Below are 24,457 nucleotides of genomic sequence, written 5' to 3'. Positions count from 1 at the left end.
ATTTAATGCAAACACATATGACCCCAAATCATTCCCATCCTTGGCCACAACCTGGGAGGAACAAAAGGGTAAGGTTGGCAGTGAAGCTTATTCACCTCAGTATTTAGTCTGTATGGGAGCTTACGGGGAGTCTTTCACGACGATGAAGCCTCAGTTCTTTGTCTAGCATTTAGATGACAAGTTTGGGCAGGTGGAGGGCTTGTCCATATTGCGCTCTGGGTCAGTCTTAATAAAAACAGCATCCTCTGCCCAGTCAAGGGCATTACTTGCCTGTGACAAGTTGGGTGATGTTTCTGTTACGATCACGCCCTATGAGTTTAAATATGGTCCAGGGTATTATATTATTCAGGGACCTTCTTTTGCATTCTGATGACGAGCTGCGTGCCAATTTGGGGCGGCGAGACGTTTATTTCGTCTGGCACATTCATCGAGGTCCGAGAAATAATCAGGTTGCCACTGATGCCTTCATCTTGGCCTCTGAGGGTGATTCATTGCCTGAGAAGGTCAAGGTGATGGTCTATCTCTGTGACGTCAAGTCCTATCTCCCTTCCCTGATGCGGTGCTTTAAGAGCTGGAAGTTTGGCCATATGTCTTCCCGCTGCGCTTCTGGCCTCACATGTCGAGATTGCGGATGCCCATCACATCCCAATACTCCATGTGTCAACTGCTGAGAACACCTTGCTATCCAGACTGTAGGATTTTACAGAAAGAGTGGAAAATCATGAAGGCTAAGTGGAAGTTTGAATGCCTTCATCCTGTTCATATGACCTCCTCTTATGCCGCCACTACCACTGTTCTAGCCCCTTCAGCTCCACCTACAACAGTCCCCTCTCAGAGACGGACGGCTACACCTGCCACCTTGCTCATGGGGGGCACAACCCTCCCTGTTTCTCCTGCATCACCTACTTCGGGAGCAACCCCCCACCCATCGAGGACATCTGCCCCCACTTCTAAGCCGGAGAAGCGTCCAACTTCTCCAGCTCCTCTCAATTGCAAGGGGTCCCTTGGGTCCCTCCCCTCCCAGGTTTCCACCAGTGGTAAAGATGTAAGATGGCACCCGCCAGTGGCTGAAGTGCCCACAAGCAGCTTGTCGTAGGGCTTCACGATCCTCCTCCATCCTGGAGACTGAATCAGTGAAGCCCTCCCAGCCTGTGAAACCCAAGGAACTTGAGGTGGCACCCAACCCACCACTCCCAACAGGCTCTGCATCTGAGGATGAGGTGGAGATTCTGGCATCTGCTGAGGACCTAGATCTACCAGACCCTCAGATATAATGGATGTTGATCACACATCCTCAGTCGCTGGCAGTAGGTGACCCAGTGGCATAATTTGCCTCCTAGGTCCCTTCACGCCTTTTTTGGCCACAGATAATGTCATTCTCCAGTGGAATTGCAGTGGTTTTTTCCACCACCTTGCTGAGATCCGACACCTTCTCAGCCTTCACCCTTTCTTCTGCATTGCTCTCCAGGAAACAGGGTTTCTGCATCTACGTCCTTAACTCTCTTCACAGCGAGGGTGTACCTCTTCAAACGTCTATAAAGGCTGTTGCTGTTAGGGTGTGGACGCCTCAGGCTGTTACTGTCAGCAGTATATATCTTCCACTGGATGGTGATGACCCACAGCATGTATTGGCTGCGCTGACAGCCCAACTGCTGCCACTTTTCTGTTACTGGGTGATTTTAATGCCCATAACCTTTTGTGAGGTGGCTTGGTGGCAGCAGGCCGAGGCACTGTCATTGAGCAAGTATTGGCACAGCTCTACATTTCCCTCTTAAATAATGGTCCCGACACACATTTCAGTGTGGCACGTGGCACATACTCAGCCATCGACCTTTCGGTCTGCAGCCCTAACCTTCTGCCATCTGTCCAATGGAGTGTGCATGACGACTTGTGCGGTAGTGACCACTTTCCGATCTTTCTATCACTGCCACATCATCACTCTTCTGGGCCCCCTCCAGATAGGCTATGAATAAGGCTGATTGGTTCTTGTTTGCCTCCCTTTCCGCTATTGAGCATCATTTTTTGCCACAGAATCTGCAATTCCCTGTTCTTCCAGGTGCCCTCAGTGGAGAACTGTGCCTTGGTGGTCACCCGAGACTGGTGAGGCAATTAAAGATAGCAGGTGGACCTTCCAACGTCATAAGCAGCACCCATCATTGGATTTTATAGTGAATCTCTTGCCCAACGTAAAGCCCCTAGCGACTGGAAAAAAGCGCAGGTGACACCTGTATATAAGAAGGTAGAAGGATGGATCCTCAAAATTACTGACCAATATCCTTAACATCAGTTTGTTGCAGGATTCTCGAACATATCCTCAGTTTGAATATAATGAATTTCCTTGAGACAGAGAAGTTGCTGTCCATGCATCAGCACAGCTTTAGAAAGCATCACTCCTGCAAAACGCAACTTCCCCTTTTTTCACATAATATCTTGGGAACCATGGATGAAGGGTATCAGACGGATGCCATATTCCTTGACTTCCGGAAAGCGTTTGACTCAGTGCCCCACTGCAGATTCCTAACTAAGGTACGAGCATATGGGATTGGTTCCCAAGTATGTGAGTGGCTCGAAGACTTCTTAAAAAATAGAACCCAGTATGTTGTCCTCGATGATGAGTGTTCATCGGAGGTGAGGGTAACATCTGGAGTGCCCCACGGAAGTATGGTAGGTCCGCTGTTGTTTTCTATCTACATAAAGGGTCTTTTGAATAGGTTGGATAGCAATGCGCGGCTGTTTGCTGATGATGCTGTGGTGTATGGGAAGGTGTCGTCATTGAGTGACCGTAGGAGGATGCAAGATGACTTGGAGACAGGATTTGTGATTGGTGTAAAGAATAGCAGCTAACTCTAAATATAGATAAATGTAAATTAATGCAGATGAATAGGAAAACGAATCCTGTAATGTTTGAATGCTACATTAGTAGTGTAGCACTTGACACAGTCATGTCTATTAAATATTTGGGCGTAACATTGCAGAGCGCTATGAAGTGGGACAAGCATGTAATAGCAGTTGCGAGGAAGGCAGATAGTCGTCTTTGGTTCATTGGTAGAATTTTGGGAAAATGTGATTCATCTGTAAAGGAGGCCGCTTATAAAACACTAATACGACCTATTCTTGAGTACTGCTTGAGCGTTTGGGATCCCTATCAGGTCAGATTGAGGGAGGACATAGAAGCAATTCAGAGGCGGGCTGCTAAATTTGTTACTGATAGGTTTGATCATCACACGAGTGTTGTGGGAGTCTCTAGAGAAAAGGAGGCGATCTTTTCGTGAATCGCTACTGAGGAAATTTAGAGAACCAGCATTTGAGGCTGACTCCAGTACAATTATACTGCTGCCAACTTATATTTCGCGGAAAGACCACAAAGATAAGAGAGATTTGGGCTTGTAAAGAGGCATATAGGCAGTCTTTTTCCCTCGTTCTGTTTGCAAGGGGAACAGGGAGAGAAGATGCTAGTTGGGGTATGAGGTACCCTCCGCCATGCACCGTATGGTGGATTGCAGAGTATGTATGTAGCTGTAGAACACCTCATCGCCTTTAAATGGCTCCGTGCCTGAGGCTGGCTCCTTATTTGCCGATGCAAGCAGGAGTGCTGGGAAAGGTATGTCTCCACCATTGGCCTCAGTACCTCTCCATCGCAGGTTTGGGCCAAGATCAGGTGACTCTATGGCTATCGGACCCTCTTCAGCATGCCTGGGCTTTCCCTGAATGGAGCAGTCTGTACTGACTTCCGACACAATTGCAAAACTCCTAGTGGAGCATTATGCTCAGAGTTCTGCTTCTACCAATTACCTGCTGGCCTTCTGCTCCCTGAAAGAGTGGTTGGAACGTTGGAGTCTTTCATTCCACAAGTGCCACCCTGAATTGTACAGTGCTCCATTCAGTGAGTGGGAATTCCAAAGTGCCATATCCGCTTGTCGTAAAACGGCTCCCGGACCGGACCACATCCACTATCAGATGCTCAAACACCTCTCAGTGAACTGCCAGCCATGCCTCCAAGACCTTTTCAACCGTATCTGGGTTGAGGGTGAGTATCCCCCTCAATGGCGGGAAAGCATTATCATACCAGTGTTGAAGCTTGGCAAGAATCCACTGGGGGTGCACAGCTACTGCTCCCATTAGCCTCACCAACGTTCTGTGCTAGTTGCTCAAATGCACAATGAGCCGGAGGTTGAGTTGGCTACTTGACACTTGGGGCCTCCTGGCTCTGTCTCGGGGTGGGTTCCATAAAGGCCGCTCTGCCACCGATAATCTGGTTTGCCTGGAGTCTGCCATCCGTAAGGCATTTGCCCATCGTCAGCATCTGGTTGCCGTCTTTTTTGACATGCAGAAGGCATATGATACCACATGGCAACATCACATCCTCACCACGCTTCGCGGGTGGGGTCTTAGGGGCCCGCTCCTGATTTTTATTCAGAATTTTCTGCCACTTCGTTCCTTCCATGTGCAAGTTGGTTTCTCTCATAGTTCCTCCCGAGTCCAGTAGATTGGGGTACTGCAAGGCTCTGTCTTGAGTGTGTGCCTCTTTTTAGCTGCTATCAATGGGCTAGCTGCAGCTGTGGGAACGTCTGTATTGGGTTCTTTGTATTCTCATGACTTTTGCCTGTACCATAGCTCCACAGGCATTGTGGTTGCTGAACGGCAGCTACAGGGTGCTATCACAGGGTGCAGTCTTGGGCCGTCACGCACGGTTTTCAGTTCTCGACTGCTGAGACCTGCGTCATGCATTTCTGCCGGCGTCGCTCTGTTCAACCTGAGCCACAGCTTTATCTTGACGGCGAACCTCTTGCTGTGGTGGAGAAGCACCGTTTTTTGGGCTTGCTTTTGGATACCCGGTTGATGTGGTTCCCTTATATTCGACAGCTTAAACAAACATGCTGGCGCTGTCTTAACGCTCTTCATTGCTTGAGTCACACCAGCTGGGGTGCCTATCGGTCTACCTTTCTATGACTATATCAGGCGTTGATTCAGCCCTGTCGCAATTACGGGAGCCTGGCTTATGGTTTGACCTCAGCTTCCGTGTTGCGGTTGCTTGACCCCATACTTCACTGCGGGACCTGACTCGCAACTGGAGCTTCCTACACAGGCCCTGTAAACAGCATACTTGTGGAGGCTGGTGTCCCTCCATTGCGGATCCGGCACCTACGTCTACTGCTGGCTGCTTATGCTGTACATGTTTGTAGCTTGCCTGAACATCCAAATTACCGTCTCCTGTTTCCCAACTCGGTCGTCGATCTTCCAGAATGGCGGCCCCTGTCAAGGCGTTCGCATCCGGGCTATTCTCTCTGGGCTTGAGTTATTCCCTCTCTCACCTCTTTTCCGGGCTCATATACGTATACCCCCGTGGTGTGTGCCCTGCCCATGCCTTTGGCTGGATTTGGCACAGGGCCCGAAGGACTCAGTCCCTCCTGAGGCCCTTCGCTGCCACTGTCTTTCCGTCCTTGCTGTGTTTCATGGCTCTGACGTGGCCTATACTGATGGTTCATTGGTTGCTGGTCATATTGGTTATGCTATTACTCTTGGGGTCATTCAGAACAATGCTCATTGCCGACTGGCTGCAGTGTTTTCACTGCAGAGCTTATCGACATCTCTCGCACCCTAGGGTATATCAGCTCCTGCTAAGGTGAGTCCTTCATTATCTGTAGTGACTCCCTGAGTGGTTTACAAGCTATTGACCAGTGTTTCCCTCGCTCTCATCTGGTGATGGCTATCCAGGAGTCCCTCCATACTCTTGCCCGTTGCAGCCGCTCTGTGGTTTTTGTTTGGACCTCGTGTCATGTCAGCATCCTGGGTAATGAACGTATTGACATGCTGGCCAAACAGGCTGTCAGTGCACGGGCCTTGTTGTGTGATCTCCAGTCAGTTTTGCAGCAGAAGGTCCTTGGAACCTGGGGTGATAAATGGCGCACTGTGCCTTCGCCCAACAAACTTCGGGTCGTGAAGGAGACTACAGGTGTGTGGCACTCCTCCTTGCGAGCCTCCTGCAAGGACTCAGTTGTTCCATGCCGGCTATGCATTGTCCACACCTGGCTGACACATGGTCATCACTTGTGCCCCGAGGACCTTCCTCTGTGTCGCTGTGGATCAGTGCTGACTGTGGTCCATATCTTGTTGGCCTGTTCGCCTTTAACTGCACTCAGGCAGGCTTGTGCTGCCTGATATGCTCCCTGCACTTTTAACGGATGACGCTGCAATGGCAGACTTAGTTTTGAGTTTTATTCGTGTAGGGGGCTTTTATCACTCGATCTAAGGGTTTGTCCTTTTTTTGGGTTGAGTCTGACATTTGGCCTATGGTTTTAGATTGGGTTTTTTAGTGTGTATCTTGGTTGTTGGCTTTTCCTTTTTTGTTTCAATGGTCGGCCAACCACTGTCATACTCTGTATGCTTCAAATTCCTTTTGTCTGTCTCTTTCTTGTTCTGTGTCATCCCTTGTCATCTCTGTTGCTTGTTTTTTGTCCCTTGTGAGTGCTTCACGGTCGTGGAAAAAGGGACCGATGACCTTTGCAGTCTGGTCCCTTCAACCCCCCACAAACCAACCTTTCTTCCTGTTGTATCAACTGCAGTAGTGGCCATGCTGCCTCCTTGAGATGTCCTGTGTATCTCGGTGAGTGGGCTGTCTAGGAGATCAGGATAAAGGAGAAAGTGCCTTACCCTGTGTCACTCACAAGTTATTGGCTAGTCGCAAATTGTGCTTTCTACCATCTGGCACTTACAGTACTATTCTTGCTACATCTTGCTCCATGAAGGACATGACCACGCAGACATGCAACCTCAAATTCAGCACCGTGCTTATAAAATCATCCAGTGTCGTGATAGCATCGCTGTCTCCTCCTCTAGCTGTGCAACAAGCCACCAAACTTTTGCCTCACGCTGCTAAGTCACCTGCTACACAACTGGCAGGGTGGAGAGGACAGAAGGAATACTCACATGAAGACATCCTAAGTCCCTCCAGCCAAGACACATCTGAGTCTTCTGCTGTCAACTGGAAAGGCCCCAAGAGGTCAAATAAAGGTAAATTGTCTTCTCCTTTGCGGGATTGTATATCTTCTTCGACAGTGTCGCCCCGTGATACACTTGAGCGCCCGACCTCCGTGTCGCCAGTGCGCGCTGACAATCGTTTTTCTGCTCTGGACTCTGTAGACCAGCAGAAGGAGGAAGTTGGCACCTCTGTGGATCTCATGGAGCAGGATCTTCCAGCTTCTGTGTCCTGTAGGCATGAGTCTTTGAAGGCTGGCACTCGGCAGCCGCCAAGGTGAATTTGTATGGATGCTGATGACTATGCAGTTGAGCATCCCACAAAGCAAAGACCTTTGAGCAGATGGTCAGCCGCCACCTTGTCTAGATCTCAATATATTATATACTATGTGGGAGCTAGATCATGCTCTCATTTCATCCAGATGCTCCGCCCCAGGGCTGTACGATTTTCTTATTCAGATCTCGCAGCACTTTCCTCTCATGAGCAAGCACTTTCTCCTTCATTTGTACAACCGCATGTGGGCAGAGGGCACGTTTCCCAGACACCGGCATGAACCCACTGTCACACCCGTACCTAAGCTCGGTAAGGACAAACATCTTCCTTCTAGCTACTGACCTATTTCTCTCATCAGCTGTGTGTGTAAGGTGATAGAATGTATGATTCATGCCCAGGTGGTATCGTGGCTCAAGTATCACAATTAACTAGCCACTGTAGTTGACCATCTTGTCACTTTGTCCACCCATGTCATGAATGGTCTTCTGTGGAAATTCCAGACTGTGGCCTTGGTTTTTGATTTGGAGAAAGCATACGACACGTGCAGGAGGACTGGTATCATTCATACACTCTACATGTGGAGCTTCTGTGACCTTATGCCCAGTTTCCTTCAGGAATTTTTAAAAGATCGAGCTTTCAAGGTACGTGTGGTTTCTGCTTTGTCACACACCTTTATCCAGGAAAACGATATGCCTCAGATGCCACTCTGTGCTTAATCATCTTTGCTATTACCATTAACCCTATAATGGACTGTCTCCCACAAGGCATCTCTGGCTCCCTTTTCATTGACAATTTGTCATCTATTGCAGTTGTCCATGGACTTGTCTCATTGAGCGGCATCTTGAGCAATGTCTCGATAGTCTTTACCCATGGAGTGTCAGCATTGTCATTCATTTTTCCATGACAAAACCAGTTCTATGAATTTCTGGCAGCACAATTGGTTTCTTCCACCACCTTTATATCTTGGACCTGTTGCTCTTCAAATCATTGAAACTTATGAAATTCCTGTCACTCGTGCTTGTTAGGAAACTTCTTGGTCCTCTCATGAGTCTTAGCTGGCAGCCCGCTGTACGCGGTCCCTCAGAGTTCTACGTGTCTTTAGTGGTAATTCCAGGGGAGCAGATTGAATCAACCTCCTCCATTTGTACTGGTCCCTTGTCCGTTCGAAACTAGACTATGGGTGTTTCGTTTATGCATCGGTGCCACCTCTAGTTCATCTTATATACAGGAAAATGGGGTCCCGCAGGGCACGGTGTTGAGCGTTTCCTTATTTCTAGTGGCCATTAATAGTCTGGCTGCAGCCGTGGGATCGTCGGTGTCTCCTTCTTTGTATGCCGACAACTTCTGCATCTCATTTAGCTCAACGACTACGGGAGTCGCCGAACGCAGGCTGCAAGCAGCCGTTCGCAAGACGGCATCATGGGCTCTGACTCATGGATTTCAGTTCTCTGCAGCCAAGACTCGAGTTATGCACTTCTGCAGGCGTCGGACGGTCCACCCTCATCCGGAACTTCACCTCGACGGTCACCTACTTGATGTGGTGGACACTAGCCGCTTCTTAGGACTTGTCTTTGATGCACAGCTCACATGGATTCTTTATATTACTCAGCTGAAGCAAAAGTGCTGGCGGCATCTCAACGCCCTCCGCTGCCTGATCCACGCGTCTTGGGGTGCAGATCGCTGCACGCTGTTGCGATTATACAGAGCCTTTGTGCAGTCCAGGCTTGATTATGGGAGCCTGGCCTATGGGTCTGCATGACCCTCAGTGTTGACGTTGTTGGACCCCATACACCACTGTGGGGTTCGGCTTGCAACTGGCGCTTTCCGTACGAGCCCCGTGGATAGTCTACTGGTGGAGGCCGGGGTTCCCCCACTGCGGATTCGCCGCCACCGACTGCTCGCCGACTGTGTTGTCCACGTGCATTGCTCACCGGGCCATCCCAATCATCGCCAGCTTTTCCCTGCCAGGGTCCTCCCTCTGCCCGACCGGCGCCCTAGGTCTGGGCTTTCGACTGCTGTCTGCGTCCAGTCCGTACTGTCGGAACTGGGGTCATTCCCTCTTCTGCCACCCTTCCGGGTCCATGCACCCACGCCTCCCTGGTGTATGCCCCGGCCGTCCGTCCGCCCGCCTGGACTTGGCACGGGAACCCAAGGACTCGGTTCCGCATGTGGCCCTCCGTCGCCATTTTCTTGCGCTCCTCGCCTCATTTTCAGGCTGTGAGCCTGTCTACACTGATGGTTCCCTGGTGGATGGTCGTACTGCCTACGCTTTTGCTCACGCTGCCCATATTGAACAGCGCTCCTTGCCGGCTGGCTGCAGTATTTTTCTGCAGAGCTGGTGGCCATATTGCGCGCTCTTGAGCATATGCGTTCCTGCTCAGGTACGTCCATCGTCATCTGCAGTGACTCCCTGAGCAGCGTCCAGGCTATCGACCGCTGCTATACCTCTTCTCCTCTGGTATCCTTTATTCAGGAGTCTGTTTTTGCCATTACCCGCTCTGGTCGTTCAGTGGTCTTTGTTTGGACGCCAGGTCACGTTGGCATCCCGGGGAACGAATGTGTCGACAGGCTGGCCAAAGGGGCGATCGACGCCCCCACTTTGGAGATCGGCCTCCCGGATCGTGATCTGTAGCTGGCGTTGGGCCGTAAGGTGCTTGGGATGTGGCATGACGAGTGGCGTAGCCTGACTTCGCCGAATAAACTGCGGGCTGTTAAGGAGACGACTTTTGTTTGGCGGTCCTCCCTGCGGGCTTCTCGCAGGGACTCTGTCATCCTGTGTCGGCTCCGCATCGGCCATACCTACCTGACGCACGGACATGTTTTGTCTCAGGAGGATACCCCCCTGTGTCAGTGCGGGGTCCCGGTTTACGGTCGCCCACATTTTGTTGGAGTGTCCCCGACTGCGCACCCTCCGGCAGTCTTTTGATCTCCCGGGCACGTTGCCTTTGGTTTTAAGCGACGATGCCTCCATGGCTGACGACGTTTTAAATTTTATCCGTGGTAGTCCTTTTTATGGTTCCATTTAGGGGGGTCCTGCCCCTTTCCCTTTCTGTGTCTCTTGTCCTCGAGTCTCTCATTGGTTGCATATTTTAGTGTGTATTCGGGTGGTTGACTCTTTCCCTTTTTTTGTTCTATTGGTCAGTCAACCAGTCTCCAGCCCTCTTCTTTTCTTCCGTTTCTTTCTGTCCGGTGTTCGTCAGTACTCTTCTTGTCTCTAGCGTTCGCTGCCACATTGGTGTTCTTTCAGTGACTGGGGGCAGGGGCGTCTCCTCCCCCCTTGGGGTTTTAACTGCTCCGTAAATTTTTGTCTCGCCTCTTTTTGGAATGGGGGACTGATGACCTTAGCTGTTTAGTCCCCCTTAAACATCCCAACAACCACCACCACCGCATCTGCATGTCCGTCCATCTTACGCTGTCTCAACACCATCCGCTATTGTGGTATCCCTTTGGCCACTGGCGCCATTTACACTAGCCCAGTTGAAAGTCTGTATGCAGAAGCTGCTGAACTACTGCTGTCCCACCGCTGTGACTTTCTCCTCAGCACATAGGCATCTCATTTGTCTGCCAAGTGCAGCCACCAATCATATGTCTCCTTCTTCAACAACTTTAATCGCCAGTATAGGGCGCATCCCTCTTCTCTGTTACCTCTTCTCTGTTACCTCTTGGAGTTCGCTTTCGACTCTTGCTCTGGGAGCTTAACTTCTCGCTACCTGCCACTTTCCCGATAGGTGTGAACACCTCACTACCTTGGCTACGTGCAGCGGCTCATGTTCACCATGGCCTTCATTTGCTTCCTAAGGACATTACTCCAGCCTTCGTCTATCGCCTTCAGTTTAATAACCTTCGCATGGAACTTCTTGATAGTACCTTTGTGTTTACTGATAGCTCTCGGACTAACCATGACTGTGCTTTTGTCTTTGGCATTGATGCTTTTCAGTATTGGCTTCAGGAACACTGCTCAGTATTTACAGCAGAGCTCTTCACCCTCTGTCAGGCCACACATTACACCCGTGACACAGGCTTTAAATTGCTTCATCTGCTCTGACCCTCTGTGCCCTTCAAAGCCTCTGTTTGCTTATATAGTCCATCCCTTGGTGCAACGTTTTCATGAAAGCTGTCATTTGCTCACACTTGTTGGAGGCACTGTGATGTTTATGTGGGTTCTTGGACACATTGGTATGACAGGAAACGAGGCGACTGATGCTGCTGCCTAGGCTGCAGGCCTTGTACCTCAGCCCACTACTTCTTAAATTTCCTCCTATGATCTCTGTGTCGCTGTCTGTCAGCAGGTGGTGTCACTTTGGCATCACCACTGGTTCTCCCTTCATGGGAACAAGCCTATAGGTTGGGTGTTTCAATCTAGTTCACCCATGATTCTTTGTGGGCATCCGTCAACATTCTCAAACCTACCTACCGCAAACTTATTTCAGCTTCTATTGTCTCAATATTCTGTACACACTCGCTTCTTCTACTCCGACTCTGATTGACACAACATTCACTGTTAAGCATTTGTCAGCCAAAAACAGATTGTGAACAAACTGAACATTGCCAGAGGTGTGTGTTGCACTTGGTCTGTCACCGTGCAGGAAGTCCCAATTATTGGTGTGCCCAATTTCACCAGAGACGTTGTTGCCTCATGTCTGATGCACTATGATCATCCCCATACATCTTCTTCAGGCTTTTGTGAATGTTTTTCCCTGTCTCATTCTCATAGAAGTGGACATTAATAATAGTATGTTGCTTAGGCCAGTGGTTCTCGAACTTTTTTCCATTGAGCGCTCTTCTGAAACATTAATTATTTACCCCACCCCCATTCGGCTTACCTTCCTCAGCGCTTCTTATTCTTGGCATGAAAACAGTTCACAATATCTATTTACTTCTGTGTAATTATTGAAAATATCAGTTAAAACAATAACAGTAGTAGTAGTAGTAGTAGTAGTAGTAGTGACAAGTGTGTTTCATTTGAGCACTTAAGAGGGTCCCCCCCCCCCGCGTTATCTTACATTTGTATTGTGTATAATGTGATGCAAGATGACAAATAGAACGTTTTTTTTATAAATAACTGGAATTGAGCAAATCTAAGTACTTACTACATATTGTTTTACAAATTGGTTCGCAGATTCGTTTGTTAAAATTTAACTCTTTCTGTCTGTAATGTTTTTAATTCATTTGAAAGTTTTGGTGTGTGAAAAATCATGACAATTTATATCAATAGAACATTTAAATGCTGGTTTTAGTACTGTTATATTCAAACTGATCATCCAAAAAAGGAAGTGAACAAGAGTGAAAATATAAACGGTTCAAAATTCAGAAATTTTTACATTCACACATTTAATGTGCTGTGTGTGCTTCTTTATAAGAGGAAAGTGGATCCAGTCTTGGTTGGATTTGTAAAACAGCAACTCACAGGTCCCTTTCCAGCTGCATTTGAGACTGATGTTTCATCCTCATTAATGCCAGTAAGATTTGTGAAGGGTAATAACACGTTGCTCTCCTTGCTAAATTGGGATTTTTATTTTGAGTCTGTGCTGAAAAATTTGCAGGAGACTGAGATTTAAATTTATTTCAAAGTGTTCTATCACTTGAGAGTTAAGAGTTACATTAGCTCCTCCTGCTGTAATGTTGAAAAGTCGTCTGTTATGATCATATTAAACGGATTGTGGATCCAGTCATACTCAGGTAAAAGTTCTGGTAATTTATTCCCAAATTGTTGATGAAGATTTTTGAAATGTGCTACACCAATTCTATAACGTTTATTGTCATCCAACTCATTTTCCTCCATGACACCATTCAGACAAGAAAACATTTCACAGTTACCCTTCTTCATCTGTCTAAGTTTTCTGTTGAACACAAGCACAATTTCTTTCTTAGAATAATGATATTACTATTTCGGCCTTTAAGTGATATGTTAAGCTTAGGCAATTTCTCCAAAAAAGATAGCCATGTAGCGCAACATTAAAAGCAATTTTTCATCCAGAAACTCAGCTGCATGTAATGGATTGCTGTTCAGTTGGAAAAGACGAAGTTCAACCTTCAGCTCCACAATGCAGTGAACTTCACTACGAGAAAACAAACATATCTCCAAGTGCAGTGGAAGTGAATCACAAGTGGAACCTATCTCCTGGCAAAGAATGGAAAATAACCTAATGTGTAAAGCTCACACTTTCACCAAATTTATAGCACTGACAGGGTTGTTTTAACATTTCGTTGACTTCCAGTTGAACTATTTGAGAAGCCAATGTCTCCCTGTGTACAATGCAGTGTGTGAATTCACAGGAGGAGAAACAGCAAACACTCTGGTTATGAACTCCTTTTTAGTTCCAGTAAATGGTGCCACCTGATCGGTACATACACCAACACAAATTGTCCATGACATTGTTGTCAACAAAGAAGGAATTCATTCACAAGAAAGAAAATGTCTTTGCCTACAGTCCTCCCTTCCAGAGATTTACAAAATAGGAGGTTCTCCTGCATTTAATTTTCATAGTAGCAGCATACAAAAACAAGAAGCTGGAAAGATTTCCGATATCAGTTCTGTCATCGAGTTGCAGAGCAAATTTTGGGCTGTAGCAATTTATTTTTCATGTCAGTGGTATTGACTTCAAACTTCCCAAACCTTTCTCTTTGCTTGATTTTGCGCATTTTGCTGGCTGCAGGAGGATCTAATTTTTCATCAATAATATGTAGGGATTTGAATTTTGCAACTATGTAGAATACCTTTATGGATGCTATTAAGACTTTCTTCTTTGATGAATCTGAAATATCTTTAAGTTGTTCCCTATGACACTTACGTAGTCTGGAAATTTTGCCTGCAGGTGTCTCTTTAGTTTTATAGACTTAAAGCTATCGTTAGCTAAAATCTCCAAACAAAATTGATCGTTCCTTATTATTGGAAAGAATTCTGCTAAATCCTAAAGTGAGAATCAGCTTGATACTTTTTTTTGCATTTAGAGCTAACAGAATAGAGGAAGTTGTGAAAGAAGAGTGCACTTTGATTAAATTCGAATCTCTTTTTCTGATTAGAACTATGTGCTTTTGAAAAAGAAGACATTCATTGAATCACTTCCATGGCTCTCTTATTACCACTGCGAATTGGCCACTTATCTATGGGAAGGGCGGAACTTGTATCACTTTATTTCAAGTTGTCCATCTCTGTATATGTAAAATATCCTCTGTTAGTCCCATCGGATACGTGTCCCACACACTTGAGTAATATTCTAGAACTAGCCACATGAGTGTTTTGTAAGCAGTTTTCTTTGTAGATTGATTGCTCTTGCCTAGTATTCTACCAATAAACTGAATATTTATGCAGCTTCTTTCAGATATTACTTCATTCTAGATAACTGCATCTGCAAAAAGCCTGATTTTGCTATTGGTATTGTCAGCAAGGTCTTTAATATACAACATGAACAGTAAAGGTCCCAACACATTTTCCTTGTGCACTCCCAGAATTACTCATACATCTGATGATGACTTTCCATCCAAGATAACGTGCTGTGTCCTCAATCTAGTCACAAATTTCACTTCATACTCCGTATGATCATACGTTCGACAATAAGCGTAGGATTAGTACTAAGTCAAATGCCTTTCGGAAATCGAGAAGCACAGCATCTATCTAATTGCCTTGATCCAAAACTTTCACTATGTTATGTGAAAAAAGGGCGAGTTGGGTTTCTAATGGTCGATGTTTTCAAAATCCATGCTAGTTGACATTGAGGAAGTCATTCTATTCAAGATACCTCATTATGTTTGAGTTCAGAATATGTTCTAAGATTCTACAATAAATTGAGGTCCTGGATACTGGATGGTAGTTTTGTGGATCACTTCTACTACCCTTCTTGTAGATGGGTGTGAACTGTGCCTTTTTTTAAGAACTGGGCATGGTTTTTTGTTCGAGGAGTCTATGATAGTTTATAGTTAGGAGAGGGGCTAACTCAGCCGCAAATTCAGTACAGAATCTGACAGATTCCATCAGTTTGCCTAGTTATAGCTCCATGCTTTGATTTGCACATATTATGCAGTAGTCTCTGCTTCTTTAGAAGTTTATTTACAGTGACTACCATGGAAGGTCCCTTCCGTCATGAACTGGTTCTTCTCAGTACATACCAATGAAGAGCTTGGTCAACTGTTCTTGAGCCACAATTATTCTACATGTTCATCTCCAACACTAAATGTGATAGGTTACTACTGCTTTTTTACCAAGTTCCCGTTACGTGTTTTAGGTGCCCTTCTTACTATAGTAATCATTCTTGCCACAACTGTGTCATACTCACTTATATCAGTTTCAATGTGGACATCCTCAAAGAGGTCGGATCTGTTTGTTGCCATTAGATCTGTCCTGAGTCATGTTCCGGACTATCTGTTGTACTTAGTTGTCAGAGAAGGCATTTAGTAATGTTTTGCAGGATGCTTTGTGACACTACTAACAAAATGGTAATTATCCCACTTGCTTGTTGGGTGGTTAAAGTCTCTTCCCATGACTACAGTGTGACTGGAAAACTTAAGTACTGATGAGCTGAGATTTTCTCTGAAGTTTTTGCTTACATCAGGGATCGAGACTGGTGACTGATAGAGAATCAACTACAATTTTGTGCTCATCCCTGATGCTGAGTTTTGCCTAAACAATCATGTACGCAGTCTTAAATTCAATTTTTGTGAATTGGAATTTCTTGTCTACTACAAAAAATTCACCACCTCCACTCCTCTTGAGCCAATCCTATCCATAAACGCCTTGAATTTTCTCGAAAATCTCACTGCCATCAATTTCATCTTTTAATCCACTTTCTGTACTTAGTATTAGGTGAGCTTCAGTGCTTTTTAGGACGACTTCAAACTCTGACACTTTTTTGTGAATGCTTCAGCAATTAATCTCTGGAATTTAGTACTCTCAAGTGTGTGTGTGTGTGTGTGTGTGTGTGTGTGTGTGTGTGTGTGTGTTTTGGGTGGGGGGAGGGGGGGGGGGGGAGCTGGCATTTCTTTGGATCTTACACTGATACTGCAATGCTTCTTGCAGCTTTCGTTATGTGGACAGGTCTTAACCCTGTGGTGCAAGTCTAGGAAATCGCAGAATCTTCGCACTCTCTGGTTCAAACATCCACTTGACTCAGAACCAGGTGACCACAATGAGTTCTGGGAATAATGATGCATATTATGAACTTCATTGAAACGCCATGAGTGAAGCTGATATTCTCAGCCTTCTCTGCTAATAGCTGGAATGATCAAAGTATGACATCGGAGCCCAGATGACAGTCATCATTTGTCCTAATGTGCACCACAATCTGCAGGTTGTTGCAGCCTGTTAGGTCAGTGTCTTCCTGAGTAGTCTGTTCAACATGATGAATGATGTCCCCTGGCATAAACACAGATGCACATGATGTTCCTTCCCATTCTTTGCTGACATTTCCCTAAGGAGTACCCATATTCACCACTCATTTCAACTGCAAATGGTTAATTAATTCCTACCCACTTATATTTGCCTCCCTTGATACACAGGACACATCATGTTTTTCAATAGGAGAAGTGAATCCCACTGTTTCAGTGGAAGATAACTCCTCAAACTTGTTGGAGGGAGTCTGGGTTTAACATCCTGTTTATCCCTTGAGCCTGTTTCACCTGTTCAGGGCACCTACACCTACAATTGACTTGCCACCCTCAGTCAAGTGAAAGATTGCTGATAAATCCTGTACTTTCTGTAGAGAGAACAATATCTACAGGAGAGGATGGCATTTTGTGATACCTTTGGTATCTCTGGTACTTAACTCTCAGTAGCCCTCCCAACACACCCACTCACAGCAGCTTCCTATTGCTTGATGGTTGTCAGCAGTCAAGGCAGTTTCCAGCCCTTTATGAATAGCAACACATACCCGAGACCAGCATATATAGTGAAGCTGTACTGTCACTGATGTAGTATTTTGCAGAACAGTAAACAAGTGGTAGGTCATGTAACCAATGATAGTACTGAATGAAACTAGGGAGAAAAGAAATTTGTGGCATAACTTAACTAAAAGAAGAGATTAGTGGACAAGACACATTCTGAGACAGTAAGGAATCGTCAGTTTAGTGTTGGAGGCAAGTGTGGGGAATTAAAGTTGTAGAGGATGGTAAAGAAATTAACACAGTAAGCAGGTTCAAATGGATGTAGGTTGCACAGGATAGAGCAGCGAAACTGTGCCAAACTAGTCTTCAGGCTGAAGATCAAGAAACTACATTTGTTTTTTCACATGACTCATTTGCACACGGAAAATGTTCCATTTAATGACATCTAATTCTTTTATGCCCATTGTTTAATCTCCCTCTCCAAGATGAAATAAGCTTTTGTCTGTTGCTTCCAATTAAATACTTTTTTTAAAATATTTTTGTTCAAAAATTGAGTACATTGTTTTGTGTCTTACTATGATTTTCTATGTCAACTGGCATACAGTATGTTTCTAGTTTTGATTGTCATACATGTGAAGGTGTAATTTTATGTTCTTCCAGTTGTAATATTATGTCTATCAGTACTTAATTTCTGCCACAGGATCGAATAGATCAGTTACAGAGGCAATGTGATTCCAAGGATACACAACTCTCAAAATTGGAAGCACACAAGCAAGAGCTGATGAAGAGGACAAGAGAACTGGAACAAAGGAATGATGATCTTGAAAGAGCTTTGAGGTAAGAGATGTTTTACATCCATTATTTATAGTTTCGATGCTTGTAATTTTGCCACCCCACATTCCCTTCCATAAAGGTTCTTCTTCTATTTGTTTCAACCTAATGGTCAGTGAGTAGTAAATTACACTCATTCAAAATATGCTTAACATGTGAATAGGCATCTTGTTCTGTTGTCATGATTGTTGGAGATGACAGAGCGGGGGGAGGGGAGGGGGAAATCATATTCTTGAGGGAGGGGGGGGAACCTTTTTGACAAAGCGACTAGCATCCAGTGCATGTTAATCTGTCAATTGTTCATATGACTGAAATGCATCCCTGTCGGTTTTTGAACACATTTTAAGTTGATTTCTGAATGCTTGCAGAGTGTACATGATGTCTCTATCAGGGAAATCCTTGTCGCATGTAGAAACAAACTTTCCTTCAGACAAAAGGGGCTATACGAGCTGAGCGGAGTAAGGTCGAACGGATGAATGCCAACCGCTTTCTGATTGTGTGGTTGATTGGGTTTGGGAATGATGAGCGTTGTTATAATTACTAGCGAAATCCATAGAATCAGACTACCGGAGTGGAAATAAATGAATAACAGGTAAGAAAGATTATGTATTACCTCCTCGGTGTATTCAAGAAAAAGAAATTTTGACAGAAAATTTTTGGCCAGGTCCCTATGCTAGTAAGGACCAGTTATACAGGAGTAGCAGCCGCTTTGTTTTATTCTGAAAGAAGCGCGGTAAACGCGTTGTACGAACATGTAACAACGCCTAACTGGAGAATAATTGCGGGATAACCAAACCGGTGATCCTGGCAGAGTTAGTGAAGTTAACCGGCAAATAAGCTTTGACATTGGCAGGAATAGTTTTTGTTTGTTAGAACGAGGAAGGAGAAGAAACAGGGACATCACACAAATTACGGAATAATATGACGATTCCAATTTTGTGTAAAAATTTCGTACTACTACTACTTTGTTATAACCTTTAATCACCAATATTGCGTGGATATTCAAACACTCTCACTTACGAACAATAGCTGGTTACATGATATCAACTCAGTATCTCGTATTCGACTACCGTGCCTTGACATGCGGCCGGTGCCGTTCGTAGCTAGGTGGCGCTCCCACGCTCAGCCAAGTTGCGGAGCGCCTACTGTGTGAGCGTACTGTCGTGGCGGCACTGTTAAATGTGCTGGCACTGTCACAACACTTTTCCCCCCGTGGAAAAAAAAAAAAAAAAATCATTTCCTTGGAGACATGGACAGTGCGGAGACATCCATGGCCTCTTGTGAGGCACCGAGAAGATCCCGCGGAGAGACATGAGAGTACGCTTGAAAATGTCCAGGACGGAAGCTCGTGCGTGGAACGTGCCTCCTGGACGAGATGATGGGTGAAAACTCCGGAAGCAGCATCCATAGGTGTTGTGGACCTGGGGTTGTGCTCCCGCGAGATGGGTCCCGGAGAAGGCGGAGTCGCGACTGGGGCCGGTTCCGGTGTACTTGGAAGCGGTAGCGACGTCGGCTGCATCAACACGTACAGTAGATTGGCAGCAGTGACAGGACTGGCTTCTCGGGCTGGTGGAGGCGAAGGAAGGGGCGGTGGCACCGGCGTGGCCACCACTCGTGGGCGCATCTGGTCGTAATGGCGAACAACCAAGCCGTCGTCTGTACGTATTTCACAAAGCCGGCGGCCGCGAGGAGCCTTGACCACCCCTGGAATCCATTTAGGGCGAGATCCATACCCTCGTGCCCACACATCGGCGCCCACCGAGTATTTTCCCGTACTAGGGGACACAGCACAAGGCCTGACAGGGTGAAGCAGGTGCAGTAGAGTGCGCAGTTGGCTGCCATCCAAGAGTTCAGCAGGGCTGCGATCACCCAGAGGCGTGAAGCGATAAGAACTCAGAAATTGCTGCAGAACGTCATCTGTGGAAAAATCATTAAGGAATTTTTTCATCTGGCTTTTGAAAGTGCGGACAAGGCACTCAATCTCCCCATTCATAACATGATGAATCCCTTTGTCCAGTACAAAAATCACGGAAGGCCTGCGAAGAGCCGTGACGATCGTGGATGGAATACCTTCTAGCGCAAAGATTTTGGACAAAGCCAGCATCGTCGCCGCAGTGGTGGGCGACGGACATTGAACAACAAACGGAAACTTCGAGAAAGCGTCAATCAACAGTAGCCAATAAGTACCGAGGAAGGGGTCGGCAAAGTCAGCGTGCACCCGTTTTAAAGGCTGCGCCGAATCAGGCCACGGAGAGGGCATTGTACGAGGTACAGCCAGTTGTTGAGCACACTGACCACACGCAGCAACCATGTGGGCGATGTCTGAATCAATACCGGGCCAATAAACATGCCTGCGGGCCAGGGACTTAGCCCGAGAAATACCCCAATGGCCTTCATGCAACAGTTGGAGAACATCTTTGCGAAGAGAGGCTGGCACCACGACCCGTGGGGACGCGCCATCCGTGGCCAGAAGAACAACACCATCACGAACAGACAGACAAAGGCACAAGGCATGGTAGTTGCGAAGGGGATCCGATGCCTGGCCCTTGGTCCTGTCCGACCAACCTCGTTGAACAAAACCGATCACCTGACGCAGGACCGGATCCCGCGCAGTAGCAGACGCGACCTGCGAACCTGTAAGTGGAAAACCCTCGGCTGCAATACGTTCTTCCTTATCAATGTGGAAACAGAGTAGTTCATCACGATCGAAAACCGGGTCGGGGCCCATTGGCAATTGCGACAATGCGTCAGCATTGGCGTGCTGGGCCGTGGGCGTTAGTGAATCTCATAGTGAAAACGAGACAAGTATAAGGCCCAACGTTGCAAGCGGTGAGCTGCCTTATCCGGAAGTGAAGCTGGTGGGCTGAACAGAGAGACCAGCAGCTTGTGGTCGGTGATGAGGTGAAACTTTGAACCATACAAAAAAACGCTGAACTTTTTTAGAGCATAAATGATAGCAAGCACCTCCTTTTCGATTTGAGAGTAACGCCGTTGCGCATTGTTGAGGGTCTTGGAAGCATAGGCCACGGGTCGTTCCGACCCATCCTCATACGGATGGGCGTGAACAGCCCCTAGGCCATACTGTGACGCCGTCAGTCACCAGAACCAAGTGCTGATCCGGACGGAATGTGGCAAGACAAGGCGCCGAGTGCAAATGAGCCTTCAGGCGGACAAAAGCCTGCTCACACTCGTCGGACCAACAGAAACGGACGTTTTTGCGTAACAGCTGATGCAGAGGATGAGCTACCGCCGCCGCGGATGAAATGAATTTGTGATAATAAGCAATCTTGCCTAGAAACGCCTGAAGTTCTTTGACCGTAGACGGCCAGGGTAGAGCGTTAATGGCCGCAACGTGCTGACGTAGAGGACGTATACCCTCAAGGGACAAGTGGAAACCAAGATACACAATGGAGGGTTGGAAGAACTGTGACTTCTCCAGATTGCACCTCAACCCAGCCGAATGCAAAACCCGAAACAGTGAACGCAAATTGCGAAGGTGCTCCTCAGTGAAGGCCCCTGTGACAACAATGTCATCCAGATAGTTGATGCAGCCGGGAACGGAAGCTGTGAGCTGTTCCAAAAACCACTGAAAAATGGCCGGCGTGCTAGCGACGCCAAATGGTAACCGCTGGTACTGATACAACCCACAAGGAGTGTTGATGACGAGAAATTCCTTGGGAGAAGCAACAAACGGCAACTGATGGTACGCCTCCGATAAGTCAAGTTTGGAAAAGAACTGGCCCCCAGCGAGCTTAGTAAATAACTTCTCAGGACGAGGAAGAGGATAAGTGTCAATGAGGCTCTGAGCGTTGACAGTGGCTTTAAAATCACCACACAATTGCAGACTCCCATTTGGTTTAGAAACCACCAAGATTGGCGATGCTCATTCGCTGGAGGTAACAGGAAGGAGAATCCCTGAAGCTGTTAACCTGTCTATCTCAGCCTTGACAGATGCACGCAACGCCACCAGAATAGGGCGTGCCCGGAAAAACTTAGGGCGAGCTGTAGGTTTAAGAGTAATGTGGGCTTCAAAATCCTTGGCACGACCCAGACCAGCAGAGAACACGGACGAAAATTCAGAACACAATCCATCCAGCTGTTGATACGGAATATCCTCAGATATGAGGTGCACATCATAATCAATGGAGAACCCGAACAACTGGATAGCATCATAACCGAACAGGTTTTCAGTGCCCACATGATCCACCACATAAAACGTGAGGGGCCTAACAACAGACTTGTAGGCAGTGGAAGCATCAAACTGGCCAATGATAGGAATTTTCTGTTTATTATAAGTTCTCAGATTTCACGTAACTGGAGACAAGGGAGGGGAGCCCAACTCCAAATACGTGCGAGAATTAATGAGAGTTACTGCAGAGCCAGTGTCCACTTGCATGCGAATGTCTTTATCCAGAACACGAACAGTAACAACTAACTTATTTGTTTGAGAAAGCACACAAGGGACATCCATGTCCAATCCCTCATCCTCGTCGACGAGAACTTTAGGGGACTGACTCACAGAAGCAATGTGGCCTTTTTTCCTACATGAATTACGTGTGGCAGAACGTTTTGGACACGCGGCCCTGTCATGCTGTACGAAACAACGTGGACAAGAAGGAAGTGCGGAACGAACCTGCTTATGTGGTTGCTGTTTTCGTTGCGGCCCAACGCGACGTTGTTTACGCGACCGCCACCACATATTCGTTCTCCTGTGAAACAGGCAAATTGTCTGTGTCGAAAGTTGACTGTACAGCGCATACATCACACCAAGCGTCTATTTGCGCGCCAGCAGCGTGAAACACTTCAAAGGATTGAGCGATGCTTAGAACTTCGACGACGACGGGTTTGGCAGTTGTAGGGCACGTTGCCGAACTTCTTTATCAGGAGCAAGCCATAGAATAGCATCCCTAACCATTGAATCAGCATAAGACTCATGATGAGTGTCCGTGACAAACTGACACCTCCTACTCAGACCGTGTAGTCCTGCACAAAGCAGCAAGTTATTAGCTGATAGGCAGTAAAGATTGCAAATTTTCTGAAGAGTTCTTTTGTTTATTTATTTATTTATTTAAAAAAAAAGAGGGACAGGATGTCAAACCGGCCAACTGTAAACAGGAGAGTTACCACAGGGCATTTTAATTTCCACTGTCCTGAATATGGTTTGATGGCATCCATTACAAATTCTAGCATTTCAATTCCACAGAGCAAAATACAGTGGTGTGCGACAGAAGAATGCTGAGTGAGGAGGCGAGGCACTGCATGTTGGCACACTTACCACCAAATAACATGTCTTACATTTCCTCGAACACACATGTTTTATGCACCAGACTCTTCAGAAAGATGTGTGCTACAAAATGAACAAATTTTTGAAAATTTCGATTTTTTTCCGATTATTGACACACAATCTAACGGCTCATTTCCGCACACTTTACATGTAGACTTACGTATAAATTTAAGACATTTCGTATTAAGTGAAGAATTTAGGTTGTTTTCATTACACCTATATTTAGTAGTGCCATATCTATTCAGGGAATTAAAGGTTGAAGTTTGATCTTTTATTTACTTTCAAAATGTGTAAAGTACGTATTGCATATACACATTCTTAGGCCTAATTTTTCAGGTATAAAAGTTTTGATTTTTAACATTCGTTTAAGTGCATTACACTCCTGTATTAATAGTATACATGTATATTAGTGTTTCACAGAACTTCAGTGACTCCTGTGATCTGTAGTTAGTTGAATATTACTGTCATTGTCTGGATAAATTTTTAAAAATATTTTAAACCATCATGAGCGACAATTGTTTAAGCTGCCATAGGTAAGTCAGTTCTGGGGTTCTGTGCAACTGTTGTGGCAGGTGATTACATTGGGGTGAATGTAGTGGCATGGGAATCGGGAAAGTAAATGGGTCTCTTGCATGGTATTGTATAGTGTGTTCAAGGGATAAGAAAATAGCGGAACAGAATTAGGAGATTACAGCCCTTAAGGTCGAACTGGATATTTCTCGGGAGTAACTGATGAGGTTAAGTGGGGAGAGAAGGGTGAAGACAGGTGGGAAGTGGTAGCAAGGAACAGGGGCCACAGAAGGAGAACAGTGTCTGACAGTTCCATCATTGGCACAAACAATAGGTTTGCCTTTCTACTGCAGGCAACTAAGGAAGAGGCCTCAAGTAGATGGAAGTGTAGTCAGCACTCAACAGACTTTCAGTAGGAAACCATTTCAAAAAAAGTAGGAAGTAGGAGGAAAGTTCTGTTGTTTGGTAGTAGCCATGGAAGAGGTGTGGTCCAGAACTTGCGGTAAAAATTAGGTGACAGGTACCAGGTCACAAGTATTTTCAAGCCAAGTGATAAGAGGATGTAGGATCATTGTGCAAGGGATTTACAAAGCAGGGTCAAGTTGTGGTAGTGGGTGGAGCAGGAAACAGTATTGATAGGAATCAGGGCTACAATATTGAGTATGACATGATAAAAATATCATCTGTAATGAACCATACAAATGTTGGCTTGTTCCTGTTCATGTAGTATGATCGGCCCCAATTGAACAGCTCTGTCAGGAGGATTA

General features: G+C 46.1%; 1 protein-coding gene across 7 annotated transcripts in view; it reads left to right on the top strand.

The window, feature by feature from the left end:
* The window catches only part of LOC126335214 (nuclear distribution protein nudE-like 1), a 161,136-nt gene that overhangs the window by 47,632 nt on the left and 89,047 nt on the right, over window positions 1–24,457 (top strand). For all 7 annotated transcript variants that reach the window (XM_049998237.1, XM_049998241.1, XM_049998235.1 and 4 more), the window contains exon 4: window positions 17,766–17,902. In XM_049998237.1, the coding sequence (XP_049854194.1) occupies window positions 17,766–17,902 (137 nt within the window). The remainder of the gene's footprint in view (window positions 1–17,765; window positions 17,903–24,457) is intronic.

The sequence above is a fragment of the Schistocerca gregaria genome, chromosome 2 (genome assembly GCF_023897955.1).
Source record: "Schistocerca gregaria isolate iqSchGreg1 chromosome 2, iqSchGreg1.2, whole genome shotgun sequence".
Taxonomy (NCBI): domain Eukaryota; kingdom Metazoa; phylum Arthropoda; class Insecta; order Orthoptera; family Acrididae; genus Schistocerca; species Schistocerca gregaria.
This window is presented reverse-complemented; position numbering and strand designations above follow the sequence as displayed.